Here is a 21979-nt window from a genome sequence, read left to right on the forward strand (position 1 = left end):
CATAGATTTCAGCACACAGAAACACACACATGTACACACGTGTGCCCACACACATGTGGAAACACACACACACACACACACACACGCACCTTTCTTACCAGACAACCCTGCCAAGGACAGCCTGGGAAAGGCCCCGGAGACTGTCCAGGCTCAGTCCCCGCCCCGCCCCCCCTACCCCCCCACCCCACCTGGAAGGGGCCTCTCTTCTTCCCCAGTCCCCGGTATGGGCCCAGTGGTCAGGGTCCCCTTGGTGTGTCATCAGTGGGGCAGGAGGTCAGTCCTGCCCTGGAGCTCCCCTCAGCCCAGCAGGCCTGGAGGTTGGTGGGACCTCCTCCCCCAATCCTCCCAGGGCCCACAGGCCCTGGGCCAGGCCTGGCTTCCGGAGCTGCCGCCACCTTGGCCGGCTGCACCACACATGGTTTCAATCAGCAGCCTGCGGGATGAATGGTGCCTTGTGAGAGCTCCGCAGGGCTCACCTAGCACAGGGCAGCCAGGTGGGACAGGCTTGGGGAGGCAGGAGTGCAAGGGGACCTGGGGATGGGGGGCATGAGCTAGGGGCGCGGGCCTGCGTTCACACAGAAAAGAGTGGGGTCCCGGCCCTGCCACCCACAACTCACGAGTCATTTCCAGGCCCCCTTCAAGGGAGTGCAAGGATGCCGGGAGATGGTGCCCAGTGCTCAGAAAGGACCTGGCACCCACTAGGCACTTTGTTACCTGGAGTCCAGCCTAGCCTGTCAGGGAACCCCGGGTGCGGGAGGCTCACCAGATCTACTTAATGGCTAAGGGAGAGGACCCCCTCAACCCCCCACCCACCGCCTTAGAGCAGGCAACTTCATTTGCAAAGGGAGAAGGCTGGCACCAACTGCTTCCCCCAGCTCCCTCTGCACCTTGAAGGGGCCTTGCAAAGGGAGCTTGAGAAGTGGGCCTCAGTTCCACGAGAGGGGGCAGAGCCGTCTTATTCGTCCGTCCTCCGTCTCCCTCTATTAATGCTTCCATTTCACACATAATTTAACTATGACTCAGAAAGGGAAAGCAACCAGGCTGCAGCCACACAGCCGGGGAGAAGGCAAGCTGGAGTGCGAGGCTGCGAGATGCTGCCCCAGAGCCCCGGCTCTTGCCTTCTCCCCTACCTGCTGCCTGGGTGGCCGGCCTGGGGCACCCATCCACAGAGCTGAGAGCTCCTTTCCTGAAGGTCTCCAGCAGACAGGCCTGGTGGGGGCAGCACTCCCTGGTGACCCTGCTTGGCCTTTTTCCCCACCCACAGAGCTTCCAGAGACCTAGTCCAAAGGGCCCAAGGACCCACGTCCTCCTCCCCACCTCTCTCCCACCAACAGCTGAGCCTGGCATAGAGAAGAGGCCTCTGGGCATTTAAGAACGAAGGGGAGGGAGGAAGGGAGGGAGGAAATGTCAGGGAGGGGCAAAAAATTCATCGTGTTTCTTTGTACTGAACCAGGATGCGGGTCCTGTCACCTGACAGTCACGTGCAGTCTCCTTAATCCTGGGACAAAGGCCCATGGACCCTGCAAAAGCCTCTGCCCTCATCACCCTTCCTTCCTTAACCAGCGCCCCCCCAACCCCACCAACTCTCCACTCTCCAGGCTGAGGCCCCTCAGGTGCTCGGTAGCCCTTAGCTCTCCATCCCTCCCCTCCAGGCTTTGCCCATAATTTCACCTGCCAGGAACCCTCTCGTCCCTGGTCCTGGCTAGCTAGTCTTCCAAAACCCTTCCAAGCCCTCTATGCACCAGGGTGCCCAGTCCTCTGGGCTCCAGAACATCCTCCCAGGTGTTTCTGGGAGCACAGCCCTAGGGCCTCATGGACTTTCTCTGGAATTGGCCCCAAATTCAGAATCTATCTCTGCGGAAGAAGGAGATGCTTCCTCTCCTCTCCGTTGGAGATAGGACACCACCTTTTCGGCCTGGTTTTCTCTTGTTTTCAACTGTCTGTGAAATCAAGGGAGATGCACTCATGCAGCTATGTGTGGGACTTTTAGTGGTTCCACTGAGAAACCAACTCTGGAGCACAGTTTTAAGAACAAGCCCTTCCTGCTGTCTTCTGTGTGGACAGAGTGTCCCTCCTAGGCAGCACCAGCTTACCCAGGAGCTGGGTGTGCATGTCTCCCTGGGCGCCCCTTGTCCTGCCATTCTCAACCTCTTGCCCTTCGGTGTGATGGGTCAGGGAGGGCCTCTGGGGAAAGCAGTCCCGTGGAAGTAACTATGGACATCTTTAGGGTTAAGAGACAAATGTGTTCAGCATGGCTTTGTTTAGGAGACTAAAAATCTAAAATAATGCTTCTTTCAACTATTAAATAAAGTGTGGTATGTTCACAAGCTAAACCCCATGAAGAAGAATTTTTAATGACTCCAGAAGATGGTCATCATTGATTACTAGAGGAAAAAAAAAAAGCAGATTATGAAACATTATGCTGGAAGAGGAAACCCAGCCTCCAGGCAGATATGTAAATGAAGGAGGGATATAGGGTAAGACACAGACTTGGAAACTAGAAGTCCTGGGTCCAAAGGCAGACTTCGGCACCCTGTAGCCAGGAGACGACAGATGAGTCTCGAAACCTAAAAGCTGGCCTTGCAGCGTGTGTCAAGTGGGAAGGACACTGGCCCTCTGGTACATGGCACTGAGGGTACTGAGACTGGGACAGACCAAGCACCTAATAAACATGAGCTTTAATGAGTACTTACAGCGCTGCTCATTGCTACGCTGAGATATTTTCATTTTTCTTAGGTTGGCCTATTTGTCTTTTTAAAAAATGTCTGCAACAAATGTGAATGACTTGTATTAAATAAGAAATATAAACAAACATGACTATATAAGGAAGCGGCCCCACGGAACTCATGCCTGAGTTTTCCAGCATGTTCCTGAGGACGTCCCTCACTGTGAAGCACGGATGAGATTTTCTGGAGAAACTGATCTGCTAGTGGTATCCGAAGGTTTCCCGGAACACACTGGCTGCCTGTGGGCTTCAAGCCACGGCGATGTGCTCACCCTCAGTGTCCAGGGAGAGGGGGTCATTTACATAAACTACGACCCAGGTTCTGTCGCGTGCATAGGACAGTGTGTGAAGGAGTCCCACCAAAGAGTCAGAAGCGTTACCCCGGGGACCAGACCAAGAGTGACACTCAGGCTTCAGAGTTTCTGCACCTCACTGGTGATGTCAATTCTTTCGCAACAATCTCATGTCACAATAAAAATGGAAACGGCATCATTCGATGTAGCAGAAAAATGTTTAATAACACGTAAACGTGTTGACAACTTATTATGATAAAAAGAGGTTTGCAAAACAGAATGTTGGAATATTGTCATGTCTACAAAAACAACTTTACGCATCCGACAGAAGGGCAAAGTCCTAAGATATGAGCAGCGGTGGGATACATTTCAAAAATTTTCCTCTCATTTGTCTGGATGTTCTCAATTTTCCACAATGGACAGCTATCACTTTTGTGATTTTTTTTTTTGAAGTGTGTTTTCTTAAAAGGAAGGATTTGGCCCCAAATGTTGCCAGCATTTCTTAGCCTTTGTCTTGCCTCCACTTTCTCCCCTCCCCCACGAGCCTGTTCTCTTACCTGATTTTAATTGACGCCATTTTGCTGTCCCTTCTGTGTCCTTGAAAAAGGCCTGAAATCCTAGTTGGAGTGAGGGCAAGGCAGAAGCCAGGGCACAGGTCCAGCCCGCTGCTCCCCGTCAGTGGTCCCCCACCACCGCGCGCCGCCTTCTGGAATATTGTTCTAATTAGCAGGGACGCAAAGCAGACCCAAAGGCGGAACTATAAACACTAGAGGCAAAGACCCATAAACAGCTGGTAACTGACTCCAGCTTGTGCAGATGGCCCTGGCCCTCTTTCGCACTAGGGGCTGGACGGGGGCTGGGCTGGCCACTGAGGACTCCCCTCTGCCTCCCCTCCTTAGACCACAAGCTGCTATGAGCCAGGTAGTTAGAAATTTGGGAGGACTGACATGGGGGAGCTTATAGCTACATGAACAGGCAGTATGGGGACAAAGGGTCTTCAAGATCATGAGAGCCCCATTACCTGCCCCGGGGCCTCAATTTACCTATCTGTAAAATAGGGAAGAGAAGAGCCAAGAGACTAAGTGAGTCTTCTTCTTCTTTTAATTTAATTAATTTATTTACTTGAGAGAGAGGAGAGCATGAGCAGGGGAGGAGCAGACGAGAGGGACAAGCTCACTCCATGCTGAGTATGAAACCCAGCATGGGGCTCAATGTAGAGCTCGACATGGGGCTCAATCCCACAACCCTGAGATCATGACCTGAGCCTAAATCAAGAGTCAGATGCTCAACCGAGCCTCCCAGGTGCTCCCTAAATGGGCCTTCTTAGCTCTACTACATCAGGCTTAAAAATACGCCTTGGGACTAAATGCCTATCATCTACCTGATAGTATAATAGTATAATAACAATATATACCATTTGATAACATAAACATCCACTATAATAAAATTATCTGCAATATAACCCATACATCATACTATGTATTATTGTGTGATACTCTTTAATATTTCCTTTTTTTTAGAATGACCATCTGATCAATATCTGTGGTCAGAGGCAAGCCAGGAAGACTTCCTGTATGAAGAGAGATTTAAGGGCTGCAGATTTGACAGACAGAGGGAATAAGCCTCCAAAAATGTCATAATGGAGGGGAAGGGAGAGTCTTGAGGGAGAGGGAATTTACGGTGCTTCTTGGGAGGATGTCTGAGGCTGGGATCCACACCGATGTTCTCCCCAGAAGCACGCAGACTAGTGCTGTAGAGGGCAGGAAGAAAACACACTGGAGGGGCACGTGGGTGGCTCAGTCCTTAAGCATCTGCCCTTGCCTCAGGTCATCATTCCAGGGTCCTGGGATCCTGCTTGGTGGGAAGCCTGTTTCTCCCTCTCCCACTTCCCCTGCTTGTGTTCTCTCTCTCACTGTGTCTCTCTCTGTCAAATAAATAAATAAAATCTTTTAAAAAAGAAAAAAAGAAAAGAAAACATGCTGGATTGAAGTGACCGAGACTTGTCAGCCTCTGGTCACGCAACATAATACCTAGGGAACTCATTAAAATACAGGTTCCTGGGCCCTTCCCGGAGTTTCTGCAGCAGAATCTGGAGCAACATGGCCAGGTAATTTTAAAAATCCACTCAGTTGATTCTGAGTCAAGAAGTGTCCATGTTTGGCACAGGTGGGTGTTCGGGAGCCCAGGGTCCAGAGTTCCCGGTGGCTAGAGATAGAATGTGGGGGAGGGTAGAGTCTCCTCTCCTGCCCCATGCCCAGTCACCAGCACAGTATAGCCCAGGGGGTTTCCGGCTGTGGAGTCTCGCAGACCAAGGACTCCAGATGTGTGATTCTGGCAGAATGACTTTACCTTTACTTTACCTTTCTGAACCTCAGATCCCTTATGTATATAATAGGAATGATACTAATACTTAACCTCAGAGAGTTGTTGCAAGGATCAAAAGAAGTAGTCCTTGACAAGCAGAAGGCCTGTCTGAGAAGTGAGAAACGCTTTTTAGTATTCATATAATTTAACTGATTGATATTATTAATTTGTAATATTATTACCCCTCCACCAGCGACCCCCAGCTGCTGTGGAGGTGTTCTGTGGAGAGGTTCTCAGGGACCCTAGCTGTGAGAAGCTGAGGTCACACTGCCCCTTGCTGGACAAGTTATAGACTGCATCGAATAAGCCTAAATTCAAGCTCCATTTTTCTCCCTTTTACCCAAAAATACTTCAGTGTGCACCTAAGAAAAATTCTATTATTCTTAAATAACAGTACAATCATTAAAATGAGGAAATTTCACACTGATACAACACTATATCCAATCGACACGGTCCGCATCCGCATTTTGCCAGTGGTCCCTCTGGTGTCCTTTATAGCTGATTGTTTCCCGGCCCAAGACCCCTCCCAGGGTCACAGGGGACATGCAATTGCCAGATGTCTTCGCTTCCCTTTAATTCAGAACCATTTCTCAGCCTTTGTTTTTCCATGACCGCGACATTTTTAGAGTTCAGGCCAGTTATTTTGCAAACTGTCTCTCAGCAGAGATGTACCCGCTGGCTAGATTCACGTTACACTTTTGTCAGAAACTTCACAGGCGTTTGGCGGGGTCTGTCTCACACCGTGTCAAGTTGTCCAATTCCGATGATGTGGGCTCTAACTCCCCCAGCTGTTAGCATGTGGGAGTTGGGCTCTGCAGACCAGACAGGGAGGGGAGACTTGCCTCCGGTCTCACATCAGTCTGGATCCTCGGCTCGGAATCTTGACGACAGCTCAGGATAACTGTGGCAAGGCAAGAACCGCCCCCAAGCCCCACGGCCCCGAGCTCTGATGGGAGCCTAAGGGCTGGGCCAAGGACACCTGTGCTGCCTTCATGGCATCATCCCTACACCAGTCTGGGCGCCTGGAGCTCCCTTTCTGCATCACCCATTTCTATGTATTTTTTTATGAAGACTCATTCCTCAAGTGATGCACAAATATCTGTCTTTGTTTTTTAAAAAGTGTTGCAGCAAAAGCTTAAACCCCCTTTGAACCTTTGCCCTCTTCCCGGTCTCTTCTCTCTCCTCCAGTAGTAACCAGTTACCAGTTTGGGGTGAGAGGGATGTTATCTACACTCCTAGGAAAAACACACACTATGTAGCATTCCTTTAAAAAATGGTCACACTGTAGGTCGATCTCATAGAAATTTCCCTGGCAGGACTTGAAGACTGAGTTAGTTATTTTCATTATCACATACCAATGTGTGGCTACACTAGTAGCTATGTAGCTGATCCCCCATGGATGGACATCTAGGTTGCTTCCAGCATTTTGCTATTATGGAACACACTGCCCTAGGCACACGATCCATGGCTTCTGAGGGAGATGCCTACTTCTGGGAGCCTAGACTGCTCTTGGAATACCAGATTCCTTGAGTGGACTCCTCAGTTTTTTATGACTGCCTTTATTCACTTAACCTATTAGAAATGCAGACTCTTGGGGCACCTGGGTGGCTCAGTGGGTTAAAGCCTCTGTCTTCGGCTCAGGTCATGATCTCAGGGTCCTGGGATCCAGCCCCACATCGGGCTCTCTGCTCAGCGGGAAGCCTGCTTCCCCCTCTCTCTCTGCCTGCCTCTCTGCCTACTTGTGATCTCTGTCAAATAAATAAATAAAATCTTAAAAAGAAAGAAAGAAAGAAAGAAAGAAAGAAAGAAAGAAAGAAAGAAAAAGACAGACTCTTGGCACGCCTAGGTGGCTCAATCATTGAGCATCTGCCTTCGGCTCAGGTCATGACCCCGGGGTCCTAGGACTGAGCCCCCCCTCAGCTCCCTGCTCAGCGGGAGGCCTGCCTCTCCTTCTCCCACTCCCCCTGGTTGGATTCCCTCTCTCTCTGTGTCTCTATCAAATAAATTTTTAAAAATCTTTAAAAAAGAAAGAAAAGGAAAGGAAGGAAGAAATGCAGACTCTTGGGGTGCCTGGGTGGCTCAGTCAGTTAATGTCTGCCTTCACCTCAGGTCATGATCCCAGGGTCTTGGGATCAAGTCCTGCTTTGGGCTCACTGCTCAGGGGGGAGTCTGCTTCTCCCTCTGCCTTTCCCCTTGGTTTGCACTCTCTCTCTCTCTCAAATAAATGAAATATTAAAAAAGAAGAAGAAGAAATGCAGACTCTTGGGACCTCTGAGAACATCTGGGCTGGATTTTCACACTGTGTTTCAAGGATTTGGGGGTTCTGAGATAATATGGGGGACCAAAAGGAGGAATTAGCTGGTGAGAGCCCAGACCCTGACCCCATTCCAACAGGAGTACTCCTGCCTTTACCCGGTTTTCAATGTTTCTTTTTGAAAAACAAATACCGGCTATTTTAAAATTCAAGAATCTCTGATGTGGCCAGACCCCCTAACTGGCATGGGAATGCTTCTGTATTGTGCCTTCTGGAGCTGCTCCCATTACTGTAGCCTCCAGCCACGTAGGCCGTCCCAGGCTCCCGGCTGACGACCCGTGAGGTCTCCACCAGTGCTGCTCCCGTGCACCGGGGCTGGCGTGTTGGTGTTCCCAGCTGTGTCCTCGCATGCCCCCCAGCAGCTGTCCACACTCCTCTGGCCCTTCTCTGCCTTGCAGAGTGGCAGTGCCTTGCCTCAGTGGCCCGGGTCAGTGTTCCCAAATCTTCCCGTGCATCAGGGACTTGGTTAAAAAGCACTTAGCTGGGCGCCTGGGTGGCTCAGTGGGTTAAAGCCTCTGCCTTCAGCTCAGGTCATGATCTCAGGGTCCTGGGATCGAGTCCCACATCGGGCTCTCTGCTCAGCAGGTAGCCTGCTTCCTTCTCTCTCTCTCTCTCTCTCTCTCTCTCGCTCTCTGCCTGTCTCTCTGCCTACTTGTAAAATAAATAAAATATTAAAAAAAAAAAAAAAAGCACTTAGCTGGGTCCCACTCCCAGAAGTTCTGAAAGAGCACATTCTGGGGAGTCCAGGGAGGTACATTATTTTAGAGCTTCGCAGAGGGTCCTGAGGGTTTCCCAAAGTGTGGTGCCTCGGCGTGGAGAGGTTAAAATGCAGACGGCTGGGCCCTACCTCACATCTGCCAATGATGACTCTCTGGGCATGCAGCCTGGGGATCTGCATTTCCACCAAGTTCTCCAGGAACAGCTACTGCGTCCAACTTCCTCCACACCCCTCAAGGACGAGGGAAACAGGGGATCAAAGAGTAAAAGGACATCCCCACCATACACAGGGGCGGCCAGATTGGCTGTGGTGTGAACCTCCCTATGGCCGCCTTCCCTACAGGCCTTTCTTAAAGTTCAAAGACACACAGACATGACCAGTGCATACAAATAGAACCCCACTTTATTAGCAGTTAGTTCGAGATTGTACATTAATGGAGGAAGGTTCCCACTTTTAACACAACCCAAAACGGCTGGTTCGAGAGCCCTGATCAGGTGAGCTGGGCAGCACCCCCTCTCCCCCCTCTCCCAACCCCCACAAGGGAAGGAAACCTGTCTGCTCCCCTAGCGTGCCCCCCCACCCTCTCCAGTCAGCCCTCTCCTCTCCCCAGGAAATGACATGAATTTCATGCAAATTACAAAAGGAGCCCTCTTGCTGATAATAAAAGCTAGCACAGTCATAGAAAGCCCTCTCCCCTCCTTCATTCTCCTCAAGGGCCAGAGAGAGGGAGAAGAGAGGGAAGGATGAACTTATTAGGATAAAACACAACCAGAGTCTCCCCAGAACCTTGACACTGACCCCTCACAAAGCCCACGCCCCTTCCAAAAATCTCTGGCTGGCCGAGCTGACAAAGACGAGCCCTGGGGGGCAGCTGGCCCAGGGTTGCACACCAGGCACCCAGCATTGCCTCGAGGGCAGGGGTCTGGGCCCTCCACCCTCACTTCCACTAGAGCAGACCTGCTTTCTTCTTGGACATTTGAAAACCCCTGTTATAGCCCCATCTGCACATCTTATAAATGGGGAAGTTGAGGCCCTGGAGGGGAAACCGTGACGTAGCTACTAAACGTACCCAGTTGGGACGAAATTTCACATCTCCTGCCTCTGGCCCCGGGCCCTCCTCCTCACACTACAGCTTGGGGGAGGCAGTTCCCCGCTTAGGCCCTTCCCTGGTGCATCCCAGGGGCCTGGCTCTGTTCCAGTGCACACAGACCACGGGCCTCCAGGGAGTAAAAACCGGGAGGCCACAAAACAGAGAGACAGACAGACAGACAGACAGACATGCTATTCGTTGCCCTGTGGCCCATCGCCAGGATCAGAGCAGGCAGCACAGGCTCTTCTGGGCCGGAGGCATCTCCTTCCCAGCAGGCCCAGCTGCAAGGGTTGCCTCCCTTGCCCTCCCCTGAGCTCCCGGGGCTCCACTGAGCCCTGCTGCTGGTTTGGCACTTGGTACAGGGGACAAGAGAGAGGCATCTCAGGCTGGAGTGAAGATGTCAAGTCAGCACAGAAGGTGGAAATCCATGCAGCCTAAATCACCCTGAACAAGACAGGGGCTAAAGGAGCACATTCTGTGACACCATGAAGAAATGATCACACAGATCCAGATGCGGGACTTCAATAGGACGGGGGCCTGCTCTCCTCAGAAATAACATCATTTAAAGAACCAAAGCAACCAGAGAGGGGAGAGACTGAACAAAAACCGCAGTTACAAGATGTCATGTATGCAACTTGAGCGGATCCTGATTCTAAAACCAGGCGTAAAAGTTATGGGGGTGGGGGAGCAAACATGGATTCAATAGCAGATGTTTTTAGGAAATCACTGTTGTCTCGGGTGTGATACCGGCCAAGACATAGCATGATGTCTTAACTCTCCGGGGATGCGGGCCGAGGCATTTTGGTCCAGTCTCGTGATATCTGCAACTCACTTTAAAACTAGTTTGGAAAAAAATTCATACATACAGAGAGAGAGAAATAAAATGTGGCAGAATGTTCATTTTAACTCTAGATGGAGGATAGTAGGTGTTCATAATAAAATAATTGGTACGTGTTTTCACTTGCTCTTTCCCTCACAAACCGGTGGGGACCATTCCCTCCTAAGGGCACCCATCTCTGTGGGTCAGCCTAGTTATCCTTCATGGGGAACAGATGGCTGCTCCCTCAGCGGGGCCTCAGGCCCCGGCTGCTTCTCCTCATGGGCCTGGAAGAGGCCCATCTTGAAACCTCAGACTCCTCCACACGCAAGATGTGCACTATGGGCGGTTCTAGAACCCCAAGTGGCTGAGGCAGTCACAGGGGACATCCCACCTGCGCCTGCCCCAAGCAAAGGCTCTCGAGAGGGATGAGAGAATGGTCGGCAGTGTCCACCTCCATGATTTAAGCTGTTTCTCTCTCTCTGGCCAAACACATTGCATTAGAGGACACTGAGGATGCAGAGATGCCGTACCTACTGCCCTCTGGTTTGCCCTCTTGTGAGGAAGATCTGTGTGCTCAGTAGCTGGGGGCCCCTAGAGGGATTTGTCTGTCCCCTTCCTCAGTAGCTACAGTTTCTGGCAGCGGGTCCACGAGCAAGATTCATGAGTGGGAAGGGAAGAAGTAGCAGGGACCAGACAGACTCAGAACATGTGGCAAGTCAAGTGCCCAGCCTTCCAGAAGGACCTAGACAACATTCCCCACCACTTCCTCTGCTCCCACAGGGGTCCGCCAGGGCCTCCAACCCGCCTGCTCCCTCCTCGGGCCAGAGGCAGAGAGAAATGGAGCTGCTAGTGCACCGGCCATTCCGAACTCCCAGAGAGGGGGGCAGGTGTCCAGACACAGAGGGTAGATCTCAGCAGTGGGAGCTATAAAGGTCTAGCACAGGCCACGGAGCCCAAGCCCCTCACCGCAAGATGGGATGTGAGGCCTGGGGTCCGCACTGTGGAAGATGCTGCTTCCTTCTGTGAGGGTCAGGTTCCATGGCACTGGCAAGTCTTCACAAGCATACAAGCAGGCGTGCCACCCTGTCCCCAGACACTGTTCCTCATCCCCTGCGGGCTTGACGCTGGGTTCCCAGCCTCGAAGGCCCCAATGAGAAGCATGGTGGGAAGGCTTCTCTCGGAAGACAGTGAACCCACACGCAGCCGTCCCGCTGAGTATCCCCCTTTCTTCTCCACTGCCGGCGAAGAACTTGAGAAAAGGGCTTGGGTTCAGAGGTCAGACAGACCCGGGCCCCACCCCCACCCCCAAAGATCGGGGGAGGACCTCTCAGAGAGAGCAAGGCAGGACTGCATGTGCAGACCAGGAACGGAGAAGGCTCAAAGGCACCCTGGCTGGGAAGGAGTGGTTTGTCCCCTATCCTGGATGACCACGGGTGTGACTGAGGGAGGGACAGGAAGCTGGCACAGAGTAGGGTCCCCAGGATGGGCTCAGAGGCAGTGTGGCATTGAAAGAAGAGCACTGGACCCAGAATCAGGAGTCTCAGGTTTAATTCTCCTCCCTGCTCTCACCCAGTTCTGAGACGTCGGCCAAGGAGGCCGCCTCGCCTTTCTGTTTCCATACCCGTCAAAGACCCTTCCAGCCCCAAGATGCTAGAGTCTTCCCAACAGGACAAGGCTCTCCAGAAAGGGTTTTCTGGATGTTGGCTGGAAGCTGACGGGCAGTGGGAGGGGCCGGGGAGAGGCACCCAGCCTTAGTCACTTCACATTGTTAAAGAGGCGGGTGGGAGCCGACCCTAACCGGAAAACAGCCCCGAGATCCCGAGGTCTGCAGGGGGCCTGGAGACAGTTCTGTGGGTCCTGGCGGGCAGCCCAGCTCCCAGGGCGGCTCCCAACCTAGCACCATGTGACAAGGAGGGGACAGGCCGGCCTTCAGCCCCCTGGCCTCCCGCCCCAGCCCTGCTGTCTCCTTTGGCCAAAATTCCTCCAGGGTCACTGAGCTTCATGAGACCAGCTGTCCTGGAGAGAGCGGGTCTTCCCTGGGCGCTTCACTGCCTCTGTTCAGCTGCAGTAGCCCCAGGGCAGCCGCGACACTTGGGAAGGGAACAGACACCTCTCCAAGAGGCACCTCCACAGTGTCTCCCCAAGTCCCAGACACACGAGGACACGCCCTCCCCTCCCTTCCATCTCATTCTTTAGCACTGAGATAGGACACTGGGGCTTGCCACCATTTTGTATGACTGAATTAAAAACAAACCCAACCAAAAAAAATATAATATATATATATACACATTATATATATATATATATATATATATAAAAACACAGTGCGACCCCAGCACCCAGGGTATAAACTCTGGCACCAAGAAAAAAAAAAAAAAAAAATTAAAATACTTTAGCTTCTTAGTATTTGGGGCTGCGGGTTAAGGGGGTCTAGGAGCCCTTGGCCGCAGGTAGCTGGGACAAAGCCATGGATGGCAGTCTCACCCACGCTGCCCAGGGTCTGCCCAGGGGCCAAGGTTGGGGGTGGGCATGGGGACAACATATGTACATTGGGACATGTATACTGGCAGACTCCTGAACCGCCTCAGTCTTTTACCACAGGAAATACCACACGTCATATCCCAGGATGAGGAACAGGGTAGGGGGGCCTGGGCCTCTGGGTCCTAATGGCATGGCAGTGCCCCGGGGTCCCGAAGGAGACCCTGAGGACTGGGTGGATACTGTAGGAATCAGCAGTTCTTTCCCCAGAAGGGAAAGTGAGATGTGAAGGTATTAACCGGAATGCGTGTAGAGGTGCAGAGTTCTCTTGAAGGCCCCCCACCACATCCAGCCCAGTGACTTTGGGCACCCAGCTGGCCCCTCCGAAGTGCCTGGCTCAAAACAGTCAGGGAGGCATCCAGTCTCTCTCCCTAGTTTGGCAAAAGGCCCAGCTGGGCTCCTCTCCCTGTAGTCTGGAGGACAGGGCAAACATGGCAGCTAATACTGAGGGGAGACCCCGCTGGCGCAGGGAGTGATGGGATGAAGGGGAGGGCATGGTTGGTAGGACACAGTGAGGGACAGAAAAGGGAGTCTCACGGACTCCCTCTAACCAGGAAGTGGCCTTCCACCAACAGGGGGTGGCCTCCCCACAGAAGGCCATGCACAGAACGGACCTCTGGTGGCGAGGGAGGTCCCGGAGGCCACAGACCCAGCGCTGGATGCTCCGAGGCGCTTGTGGACCCGCCTGGGCTCTTCTCCTGGCCCTGCCTGGGCCTCAGCTGAGTATTGCTTGGAAGTGCCCGGCCAGCCCAGGCCCAGCTCCCCACTCTGCGGGTCAGTCTGGCTCAGCATGCGGCAGGCCATCCAGGCCGTCACAAACGTTCAGTCTGGCTGTGGTGGCCGCGGCTACCTGGTGTTCTGGAGGTCCTCCCGCAGCCAGGTGGGCAGCGTCTGGCCCATCTTGTACAGCAGCTTGGAGAGCTCGATGTTGTGGTCCCGATAATAGTCCTTCAGGAAGGCGCGGGACTGGAACAGGAGGAAGAGTTCAGATCTCAGGGAAGTGCTGATTCTAGAGGGACCTCTCCCCTCTGGAAATCTACCACTGTCAGCGTCAACCCACACACCTATCATTTATTCACCACCATCCTCAAAATGGCAGCCTCCGAAACAAAGCGAGATGGCAGGACACCAAAGCATAGTCCACAAGGTCAAAATTCTTGTGATTGGGAGAAAAGAAGGAATTCGTTAAAATCAGGACTGAAAGGCAGGGTGTGTGACCTTTGACCTACGTCCTTTGGACATGCCATTCTCTCCCGCAAGAAGGCTTATCCCCCTATCCATCCATACCTCGGGCCACACGCTGTCCACCCCTCTGCAGGCCCAGCTCCGAGCCCCTCCCACTCTGGTCCCCCTCCCAGCTTCAAGTGCCATCTCTGGTTGGAAATCCGCTAGCACTCGCATGCAGCTCTCTAACTGCAGGAAGCACGTCCTGCCTTATATTCTTCCTGGTGTGTCTGACTTATTTCCACCCCCCAGCCCCTACCCAGTGAAGGCAAAGACACATCTGATCCATCCTCAAAGTCCACGGCATTCAGCCCTAGGCAGAAGGTCATAAATGGTCCCTAGACTAAATCTTTTCTAACCCACCATGTCCCAGCTTCCATTCCCTCCTTGTAAGAACATCATCCAAGAAAGGCCAAGGCCGTTAAGGTACTCAGTGCAGGGTCAAGAGGAGAGAGGATCCCCGCTGCTCAGGGACACTCCCCGCCCCTGGGATCCAGCTGCCACAGGTGGTGTGTGCACTTACATCCAGGTCCATCTCTGGGTATTTCCGGCCCTTGCTTTTGCCCAGACACTTGGTTTTTCCTCCTTCGAGCAGCTGGCACCAAAATCCTTTCTTTGGATCAAACCTGCAGAGGTGGGGAAAGCCTATGGATGGGAGCCAGCCCAGCCCATCCCCTTCCCACCTTAAGGCCAAGTTCACAGACTCCAGGAGTGGCAGAGCCTGGACCACAACCCACTCCCCTAAGCACACTCTGGAACCCACAGATAGATAGATAGATGTATGGGGGCTGGGGTTTGCTGCTGCTGGCCCTGGGATACACTAAACACGCCTGCCCGCTTCTTCCCAGCAGAAAGCAGCTCACGTGCTGAGTTGCTCTCATCCTGGTGAGGCAACCCGAGTCCCTCCAGCAAGCAACCCGGAAGAAGAACATCTGCCATTCATCCTTCGGGATTCGAGGAAACCTTCCCTGAGCGCTCTCCCACTCGGGGCCAAGCACCTTTTTTCACCCAAGAACCCAAGAGGGAAGCAAAGCTTAGTGGCATTGTGGTGGGTGTGTGTTCTAATAAACCGTTGATTTTTCAAGAAATGCAATGTCTGCACTAGTACTTAAGCATAGCCATCACTGAGAAGTTCTGGCTTTTAGAGTAAACTTCAGAAATGACAGAGCCAGACTGCCTTCAGGATGCAAAGTCATGCTGGGCCTTCAAAGGTTTTTTCTGAAGGGAGGGAGGAGACGAGATCTGAAGCTGCCAAGGGGAGGGGAGGCACACTGGCATCAGAACTCAGCCCCAGATCAGGGCTGAATGCTTCCAGCATGAGGACAGCGGGAAAGCAGAATTCGCATTTGGCAGGTGTAGGAGACAGGGAATTCTGACTGGGTCACAGGGCAGGCATAAAGGAGGAAGATGAGGATGATGAAGACTTAAATGATCTCTGAGCATCAGTACATGCCAGGCACGGAGCTAAGAGCTCCACATGCATGCCTCATGCAATACAGGGGCCCTTGGGAAGCAGGAGTCATCACCTTTATCTCCAATGTACAGATGAGGAAAGTGAGGCTTGAAGGCCCTAAGACACTTGTCCAAGGTCACACAGCTAAAGACATAATGGGTCTCCTAACCCAGGCATCTCTGATGCCAACAGCCCCACACCCTTAGCTGCTGCTCCTGTCTGCCTCGAGGTAAAGGATTGCTTCTCTTCTTCCCCTTCTACCTCCAAGACAGTGAAAAGGGGACATTCTTGCTGCATGACTTTCCCAGGAAGGTAACCAGGGAAGGTGATTTTATTCCTCCCTCTCTTGAGACCACCTCCTCACCCCATACAGCTGTGTGAGCCACTTGTCTGTAACATGGTTAACACATAACTCCCTAGCCCTGAGCTCCTGCCACACAGGCTGGCCTCTACCCGTCTTGGGAGGGCATTCTCAGTGCACCTGTACCAGGTTCTGCGTGAGTGCTATTATAATCCATCAACAATTATCTGTAGCTTCCTTTTCCTGAAATTATATTTAAATCATGACCTAATGCTAAGAAGCCCTTGTGGGAACTAGGGTGCCTAATATTAGTTTAAGTTAGTTTAATAAAAGATTCTAGAAATGTTCAGCACAGACTGAAAAGAAAATCCCAGTGGTGGGACTGACCAGAGTGGAACATATTTACCACCTCCCTTTTTTTATTGAGTTGATACCTTTATTAATATGACCCAAATCATATTAATATTAGCTTTTCCACTAAATAGCCATCGGGAATATGCACACTTTCTAATTTATCTGTGTCTCCTCCATAATTATTCAGGCCTTTTGCTTTTGGGTCCAGGTGCCTGCTCAGAAAATCACCCCATTGAAAAGCCAAGACACTCACGCCAAGGTTTTGTGGTAGTCAATAGTGTTGGTCACCCCAAGGAACTTTTGCACTGTGTCCATCACTTTGGCAGGTTCTGTTCGCAGCAGTTTGCCATCCAAGACCAGAATCTGGAGAAAAGAGAGAAGAGACAGGATGAACTGAACCTGTATTTACTACAAGGGCAAACAGGTTCCCGGTCTTCTGGTCAGCAGCCATGGTTACAAACTGGGGACTCTTCACTCCATAGTCTCTGCCTCCTCTCCCACTCCTGCATGGCAGGTGTCCCTACACCTCAGGCTTCTGCAGTCCAACTCTCTGCTCTCTGCCGGCTTCCCTCTCCTGGAGAGGAAGCTATCACTCCACTCCTTCCTGCCTGTCACAACCCTACCATATCCCTCTCTGCCTCTCTCTAAGCCTCTGGCCCAATGTCACTCTCCTGCCTCAACCCTCCAAGAGGTTCCCTAAAATGCCTCATGTGATCTAGCCCTGCTTACCTCTCCACTCAGGCTCTCCACATCACCACACCCCTCTCAGGAAGGCAGCCTACCCCAGGGCTTTTGGGGTCCCCTCAGGGACAGAGAGCCTGGTGACAGGACATGGGCTCAGGGAATTGTCACACATTAGCCCTGGGATGAACAAGAACGAAACTTTCAAAGACCCCAAAGATCTAGCTCGCCAATGAGGACATTTCGGACCCCATGACAAAAGAGATTTGAGGCTCTCTGCCAGCTTCCACAAGACAGAACTGTTGAGTGACCCCCCCAAGGGCCAGGGATAGGCAGCTACCTGGTTGGCGTGAAAGGCGCTGAGCCAGCGCTCAATGTGGGTGGCGTACCAGCCGGGGACCAGGCAGCGGCTCTGGAGGGCCCGCAGCTTCAAGGACGCATCAGGCCCAGCCGTGATCACTTCGTGGAAGGTATACTTCAGGGCCACTGGGTCATCATGGGCTCGCTGGTGCTGCAGGTAAGGGAAAGAGGGTCAGTGTGTCACATGGGGGCACAAAACAAGAGGCTCTCTTCAGCAGCCACGAAGGGGCCTGAAGACCCTGCCCGGAACCAGCAGCCCTGGGTTCAAGTCCCGGATCTGCCTCTCACTACACTTTGACTTTGGGGAGTCATGACCTCTCAGAGCCCTAGTTTTTCCATCTTTGCAAGACAGGAGTAGAACTAGATCAGAGTTTCCACATGTTGACTGTCTTCCCGTCTCCTCTCTGATGTCTCCCATATCCACAAGCCACCTGTGTGCGCCGAGGTCCACATACTTTGATTCCCACTGACTCATCTTTCTTATTCACATAAAACTATTTCAAAATAAAACTCACTACTGCCTCCATAAATAGAAGACCAGACTCAGCTGTCACATAAAGAAGGTGATCATTCATACATACAATAAAAATAAAGCAATGTTCGCAAATGCCAGCCAGTTACAAATAAATGTGCTACAGGTCCTGAGTCCAAAGCTTGCACTCTTTTTGTTGTAAACAGAGCTTAGCAACATTAGAAAGTACTTAAAAGCCATTTATACTAAACTGAGAATTTGTCCTCTGTAGAAATTAGAAGGTGTTATTATTTAATGTATGTGTCCCCTCCCCAAAATTCCTGCGTTGAAGCCCTACCCCACAGTATGATGGGTTTTGGATATGGAGCCTTGGGGAGGTACCTGGCGGGGAGATGAGTTCATGAGGGTGGGGCCACCACGATGAGGTTAGTGCCCTTGTAAGAAGTGACACCAGAGGGAGTGCGTGCTCCCGCTCTTGCTCTCGCTCTCTCCCTCTCTGCCTTGTGAGGACACAGTAGGAAGGCAACTGTTTAAAGCCAGGAAGAGGGCGCCTGGGTGGCTCAGTGGGTTAAGCCGCTGCCTTCTGCTCAGGTCATGATTCCAGGATCCTGGGATCGAGTCCCGCATCGGGCTCTCTGCTCAGCAGGGAGCCTGCTTCCCCCTCTCTCTCTCTGCCTACCTCTCTGCCTGCTTGTGATCTCTTTCTCTGTCAAATAAATAAATAAATTCTTAAAATAAATAAATAAATAAATAAATCCAGGAAGAGTGATCTCATCTGGAACCAAATCTGCCAGCATCTTGAACCTGTCCTTGGAGACTCCAGCACCGTAAGAAACAAACTCCTGTTATTTAAGCCCGGTCCATGATACTGTAATTATGGCTGCTTGAACAGACTAAGACAGGATAGGAAAGGAATCAGAAAATGCCATGTTTGAGCCACCTGATAATGCCATGGGCTGGTCCCATCCGGAGACCAGGAGCCTGCCCTCCAGGGGTCACACTGTTAGGCCTCCCCACTGCACCGAGGCTCACACATCCCTCAGGGTGGGCAGTCTGTGGGGAGCAGAGAGCAAGTAGGATCTGCACCCGGCCTGCCACCAGGATGGCAGATGCAGTGAGGCCCCAGAGAGGAAGGGACAGGCTCAGAGGGCTACAGGGTGCTGCTGAAAGTGGCCAGGCCCGAGGAGGCCTTCCTGGACCAGCAGGTGGATGAGCTACTCACCCCCCACATCCTGGACCTGGACCAGAATCCCAGGAAGACTGGCAGGCAGGGGAGGAAACCTCCCAAAAGGCCTGATCCTAGGCTTTCTTGTAAGCCTAGTGGAATGGGTGCTCAGAAGAAATTAAGTCAGGTCACTGAAATTAAAGAAAGTTCTAGTTCTTACATTGTCGAGTGGGGATGAGGAGTCATTACCTTCTCTAGCTCAGACAACAGTCAGGTAACTTTGTTACCTGATCAGGTGTCTGCATCCCCTACTATGAATGCAGAGACCTAAGCCTTATCTCCCTCTGAATCCTCACCCCCACCCCACCCCGTGCCTAGCGAGGAGGCCAGTTAGTAAGATCACTGTTCACCCAATCTCACTTTCATCAAAGTGGAACCAGCCTCCACCCCTTGTTGGTGTCAGAATCAGAGGCAGGACCCCAGTGAAGCTAGCAGGGTGGGCAGGTGGGCTTAGTAAGTACCTGTCGAATGAATGTATGAGTAGCTGAGTGGTGGACAGAGCCCCATGCCCCTACCCAGGGCTCCACCCCAGCCCCAGCTCACCTGGTACCAGGAATAGGCCCGGTCCGCTGGGTTGATGAGGATGGTCAAGACCTTGGCCTTGGGTAGCAGAGCAGCCGCCCGCCGGGGCGCCACTTCCGAATCGAAGTAGTTGGCGCTCTTCTCAAAGTAAAAGTCAGAGGTGGTGTTGGAGGGGATGGGGAAGAACTCCATGTACCTGCAGGAAGCCCAGAGGGAAGAGGTCACAGGCAAGACTCGTGAGAAAGGGGCCGGAGGAATGTGGCAGGAGAGGTCACTGGGGTGGGAGTTCAGAAAGCCAGCAGGCACACTGATCCCAGGGACCTGCTCCTGGTAGGGATTCTAGATGGTTGGCCACTGGGAAGTTCCCCCTTTGTGGAATCCATTCCTTTTTGGGGGACCTTGGAGTCAGGAGGATAGGAAGACTTACGAAGTGATACGGGTTGTAAGGCATGGGATGGTGCATGGTATGTTTGACTCTTGAATGAGGTATTCCCAGTTAAAATGACCAGGGCTTAACCCACTGCTCTAAGGGCGAAACTGGGACACCTCTGACCCCAGGAAGAGCCTGAAGGGTCCCAAGAGATGCCCCCTCCTGCTCTGCCCCATCCCGAGTACAGGGTTTCTTTACTGGCCAAGAATATCACTTTCTAGGCTGTCACTGCAGACCAGGAGACAAAGCCAGGGGGAGTGTGTCACCTTCTGCCAGTCACACCCCTCCCTGGCCTCACGTAGGTCAGTCTGACTGCTTCCAGAGGAACCTTCCATATCCCAGCCCAAGGGATGCCCATTCCAGCCCTTTGGGACCAGCTCTGCAGGACCCCTCAGGAAGCTAAATGAACACTCCAGAGCCTTCCAGGGGCTCCTACTCATACAGAATAGAGGGACAACTTCAGGGCTTCATGGGAACCAAAGCCCACAGGCCCATGTTAGGTAAGGGTGTAGGATCCCTATTGGATCCTGGGAGACAGGGTTACTCCAGAAACCCCTTCGTCAGAACCGCCCTGGGGCTTCTGAGGTTCCTCACCCCGCCCTACACCTACCTACAAAACCAAAATCTTGGGAATGAGGCTGAGGAACTGCTAGCTCTCTCCTATTTCTGAATTTTATTTATTTTTTAAATTCTAATTACAACATACAGCGTTCTGTTAGTTTCAATTTTGAATTTTCTTTATGAAATAGCGTCTGTACACCCACAGTCCATTGTCTGAACACGGAAATTGAGAAAGCTCTGAAAACAGAAGCGTTTTCCCTCAAGTTTAGAGCAAAGCCATTTGGCAGCAAAACCGGACCTATTAATCTTAGTGTAAATAGTCACGGTCTTTGCTAGAAACGTGTTCGTGCGTGTATGTGCTGCTGGGGTGCTTGCTGATGGGGCGCTGCCCCAGGCCCTGCTGAGGTTAAATGTACGGTGTTGTACCATGTCACCTCCCTAAAATCTGACAGAGGGCGACATTCAGGGACCCCAGAGATAGTCCACGTGTTAGAGACAGAGACAGGTAGGCAGCTAGGCAGGCAGACGATAGACAAAAAAGAAAGAGAAAAAGTACAGAAACCAACAGAAGAAGGGCCATAATCTTTCCACCCAGGCAAACCACTGACACAAAAATAATAAGAGTAATACACGGATAGGGTAAGAAAAGGCGAACAGTCGAGAAAGATGCAAACTGAAATGACTGGAGCGTAAAACTATCCCCACGTGCCCCACCCCCACCCCGAATGCCATAACCTCTGGAGACAGGTTCTGGAAAGAAGCTGCGATTGCTACCACCTCCCACCTCCCCAGGCAACTCCCCATAGGCTGGCAAGCCGCCTCTGACGGGCTCACAAGAACACCACCTGCTCCACGGTGAGGCAAGCAAATTTTGGCCAGCTCTCAGGGTCAGAACATTTGGATTTTAGCCCCTGCCCTGTCCCCAGCTCTTGGGACCTTGGGCAAGTCACTGTCCTCCTCTGGGATTCAGGTTGTTTTCCCATAAGCAAGGGAGGTGCTGGCTCCTACCTCCAGCAGCCTCTGACCCCAGGCGGTGATGGAAAGGGGCAAAGGGCTTCCTCATCAAATGTCCCGCCCGTGACAAGGCTCCAGCATCATGACTCAAGGGTCACTGAGCTTTGTCCCTGTTTACAGGAACTTCAGCTGTGTGTGAGCAAGGGCCAGCTGCTTCCTGCCATGAGCACGGCAGACCTCCTCCGGGGCAGACGTCATAGCAGCCAAGCTCCCATCCAGCCCTGGACGGACAGGGCCACTCACCAGTCGATGCCTTTGTGATAGTTGTGGCCGTTAAAAAACTGGATCTCCTCAAAGGTCTCTGAGCTGGGGTAGTTGCTGCTGAGGTCCGGGTGCATGCCCAGAAACAGGTAGAGGGCCGTGGTGCCTGCAGGGATGGAAGAGAGCTGAGACCAGGGCTCTGTCCCCCCAACAAACACGGAGTCGGGATCATGGATTCTGACTCCAGCTCTCCATGACTCATGGAGAGATCCTGGAAAAGTCCCTTGCCTTCTCTGGGGCTTAGTTTCTACACCTGTGC

General features: G+C 52.3%; 1 protein-coding gene and 1 long non-coding RNA gene across 8 annotated transcripts in view; one reads left to right on the forward strand and one right to left on the reverse strand.

The window, feature by feature from the left end:
• LOC116586846 overlaps positions 1-15160 on the forward strand; it is a 34450-nt gene extending 19290 nt beyond the window's left edge. Inside the window, exon 3 of the long non-coding RNA XR_004284171.1 lies at positions 14938-15160. This is a non-coding gene — a long non-coding RNA (uncharacterized LOC116586846). The remainder of the gene's footprint in view (positions 1-14937) is intronic.
• NDST1 (N-deacetylase and N-sulfotransferase 1) overlaps positions 8799-21979 on the reverse strand; it is a 59011-nt gene continuing 45830 nt past the window's right edge. For 6 of the 7 annotated variants that reach the window (XM_032337306.1, XM_032337307.1, XM_032337305.1 and 3 more), the window contains exons 10-15: positions 21703-21826; positions 19476-19650; positions 17216-17386; positions 16448-16557; positions 14610-14712; positions 13709-13828 (exon numbers count right to left, since the gene is read on the reverse strand). In XM_032337306.1, coding sequence (XP_032193197.1) covers positions 13709-13828; positions 14610-14712; positions 16448-16557; positions 17216-17386; positions 19476-19650; positions 21703-21826 — 803 coding nt within the window. Of the gene's footprint in view, positions 13829-14609; positions 14713-16447; positions 16558-17215; positions 17387-19475; positions 19651-21702; positions 21827-21979 lie in introns of all 7 variants that reach the window. The other variant, XM_032337312.1, reaches the window with a different exon arrangement.

This window comes from Mustela erminea, chromosome 3, assembly GCF_009829155.1.
Source record: "Mustela erminea isolate mMusErm1 chromosome 3, mMusErm1.Pri, whole genome shotgun sequence".
Classification (NCBI taxonomy): domain Eukaryota; kingdom Metazoa; phylum Chordata; class Mammalia; order Carnivora; family Mustelidae; genus Mustela; species Mustela erminea.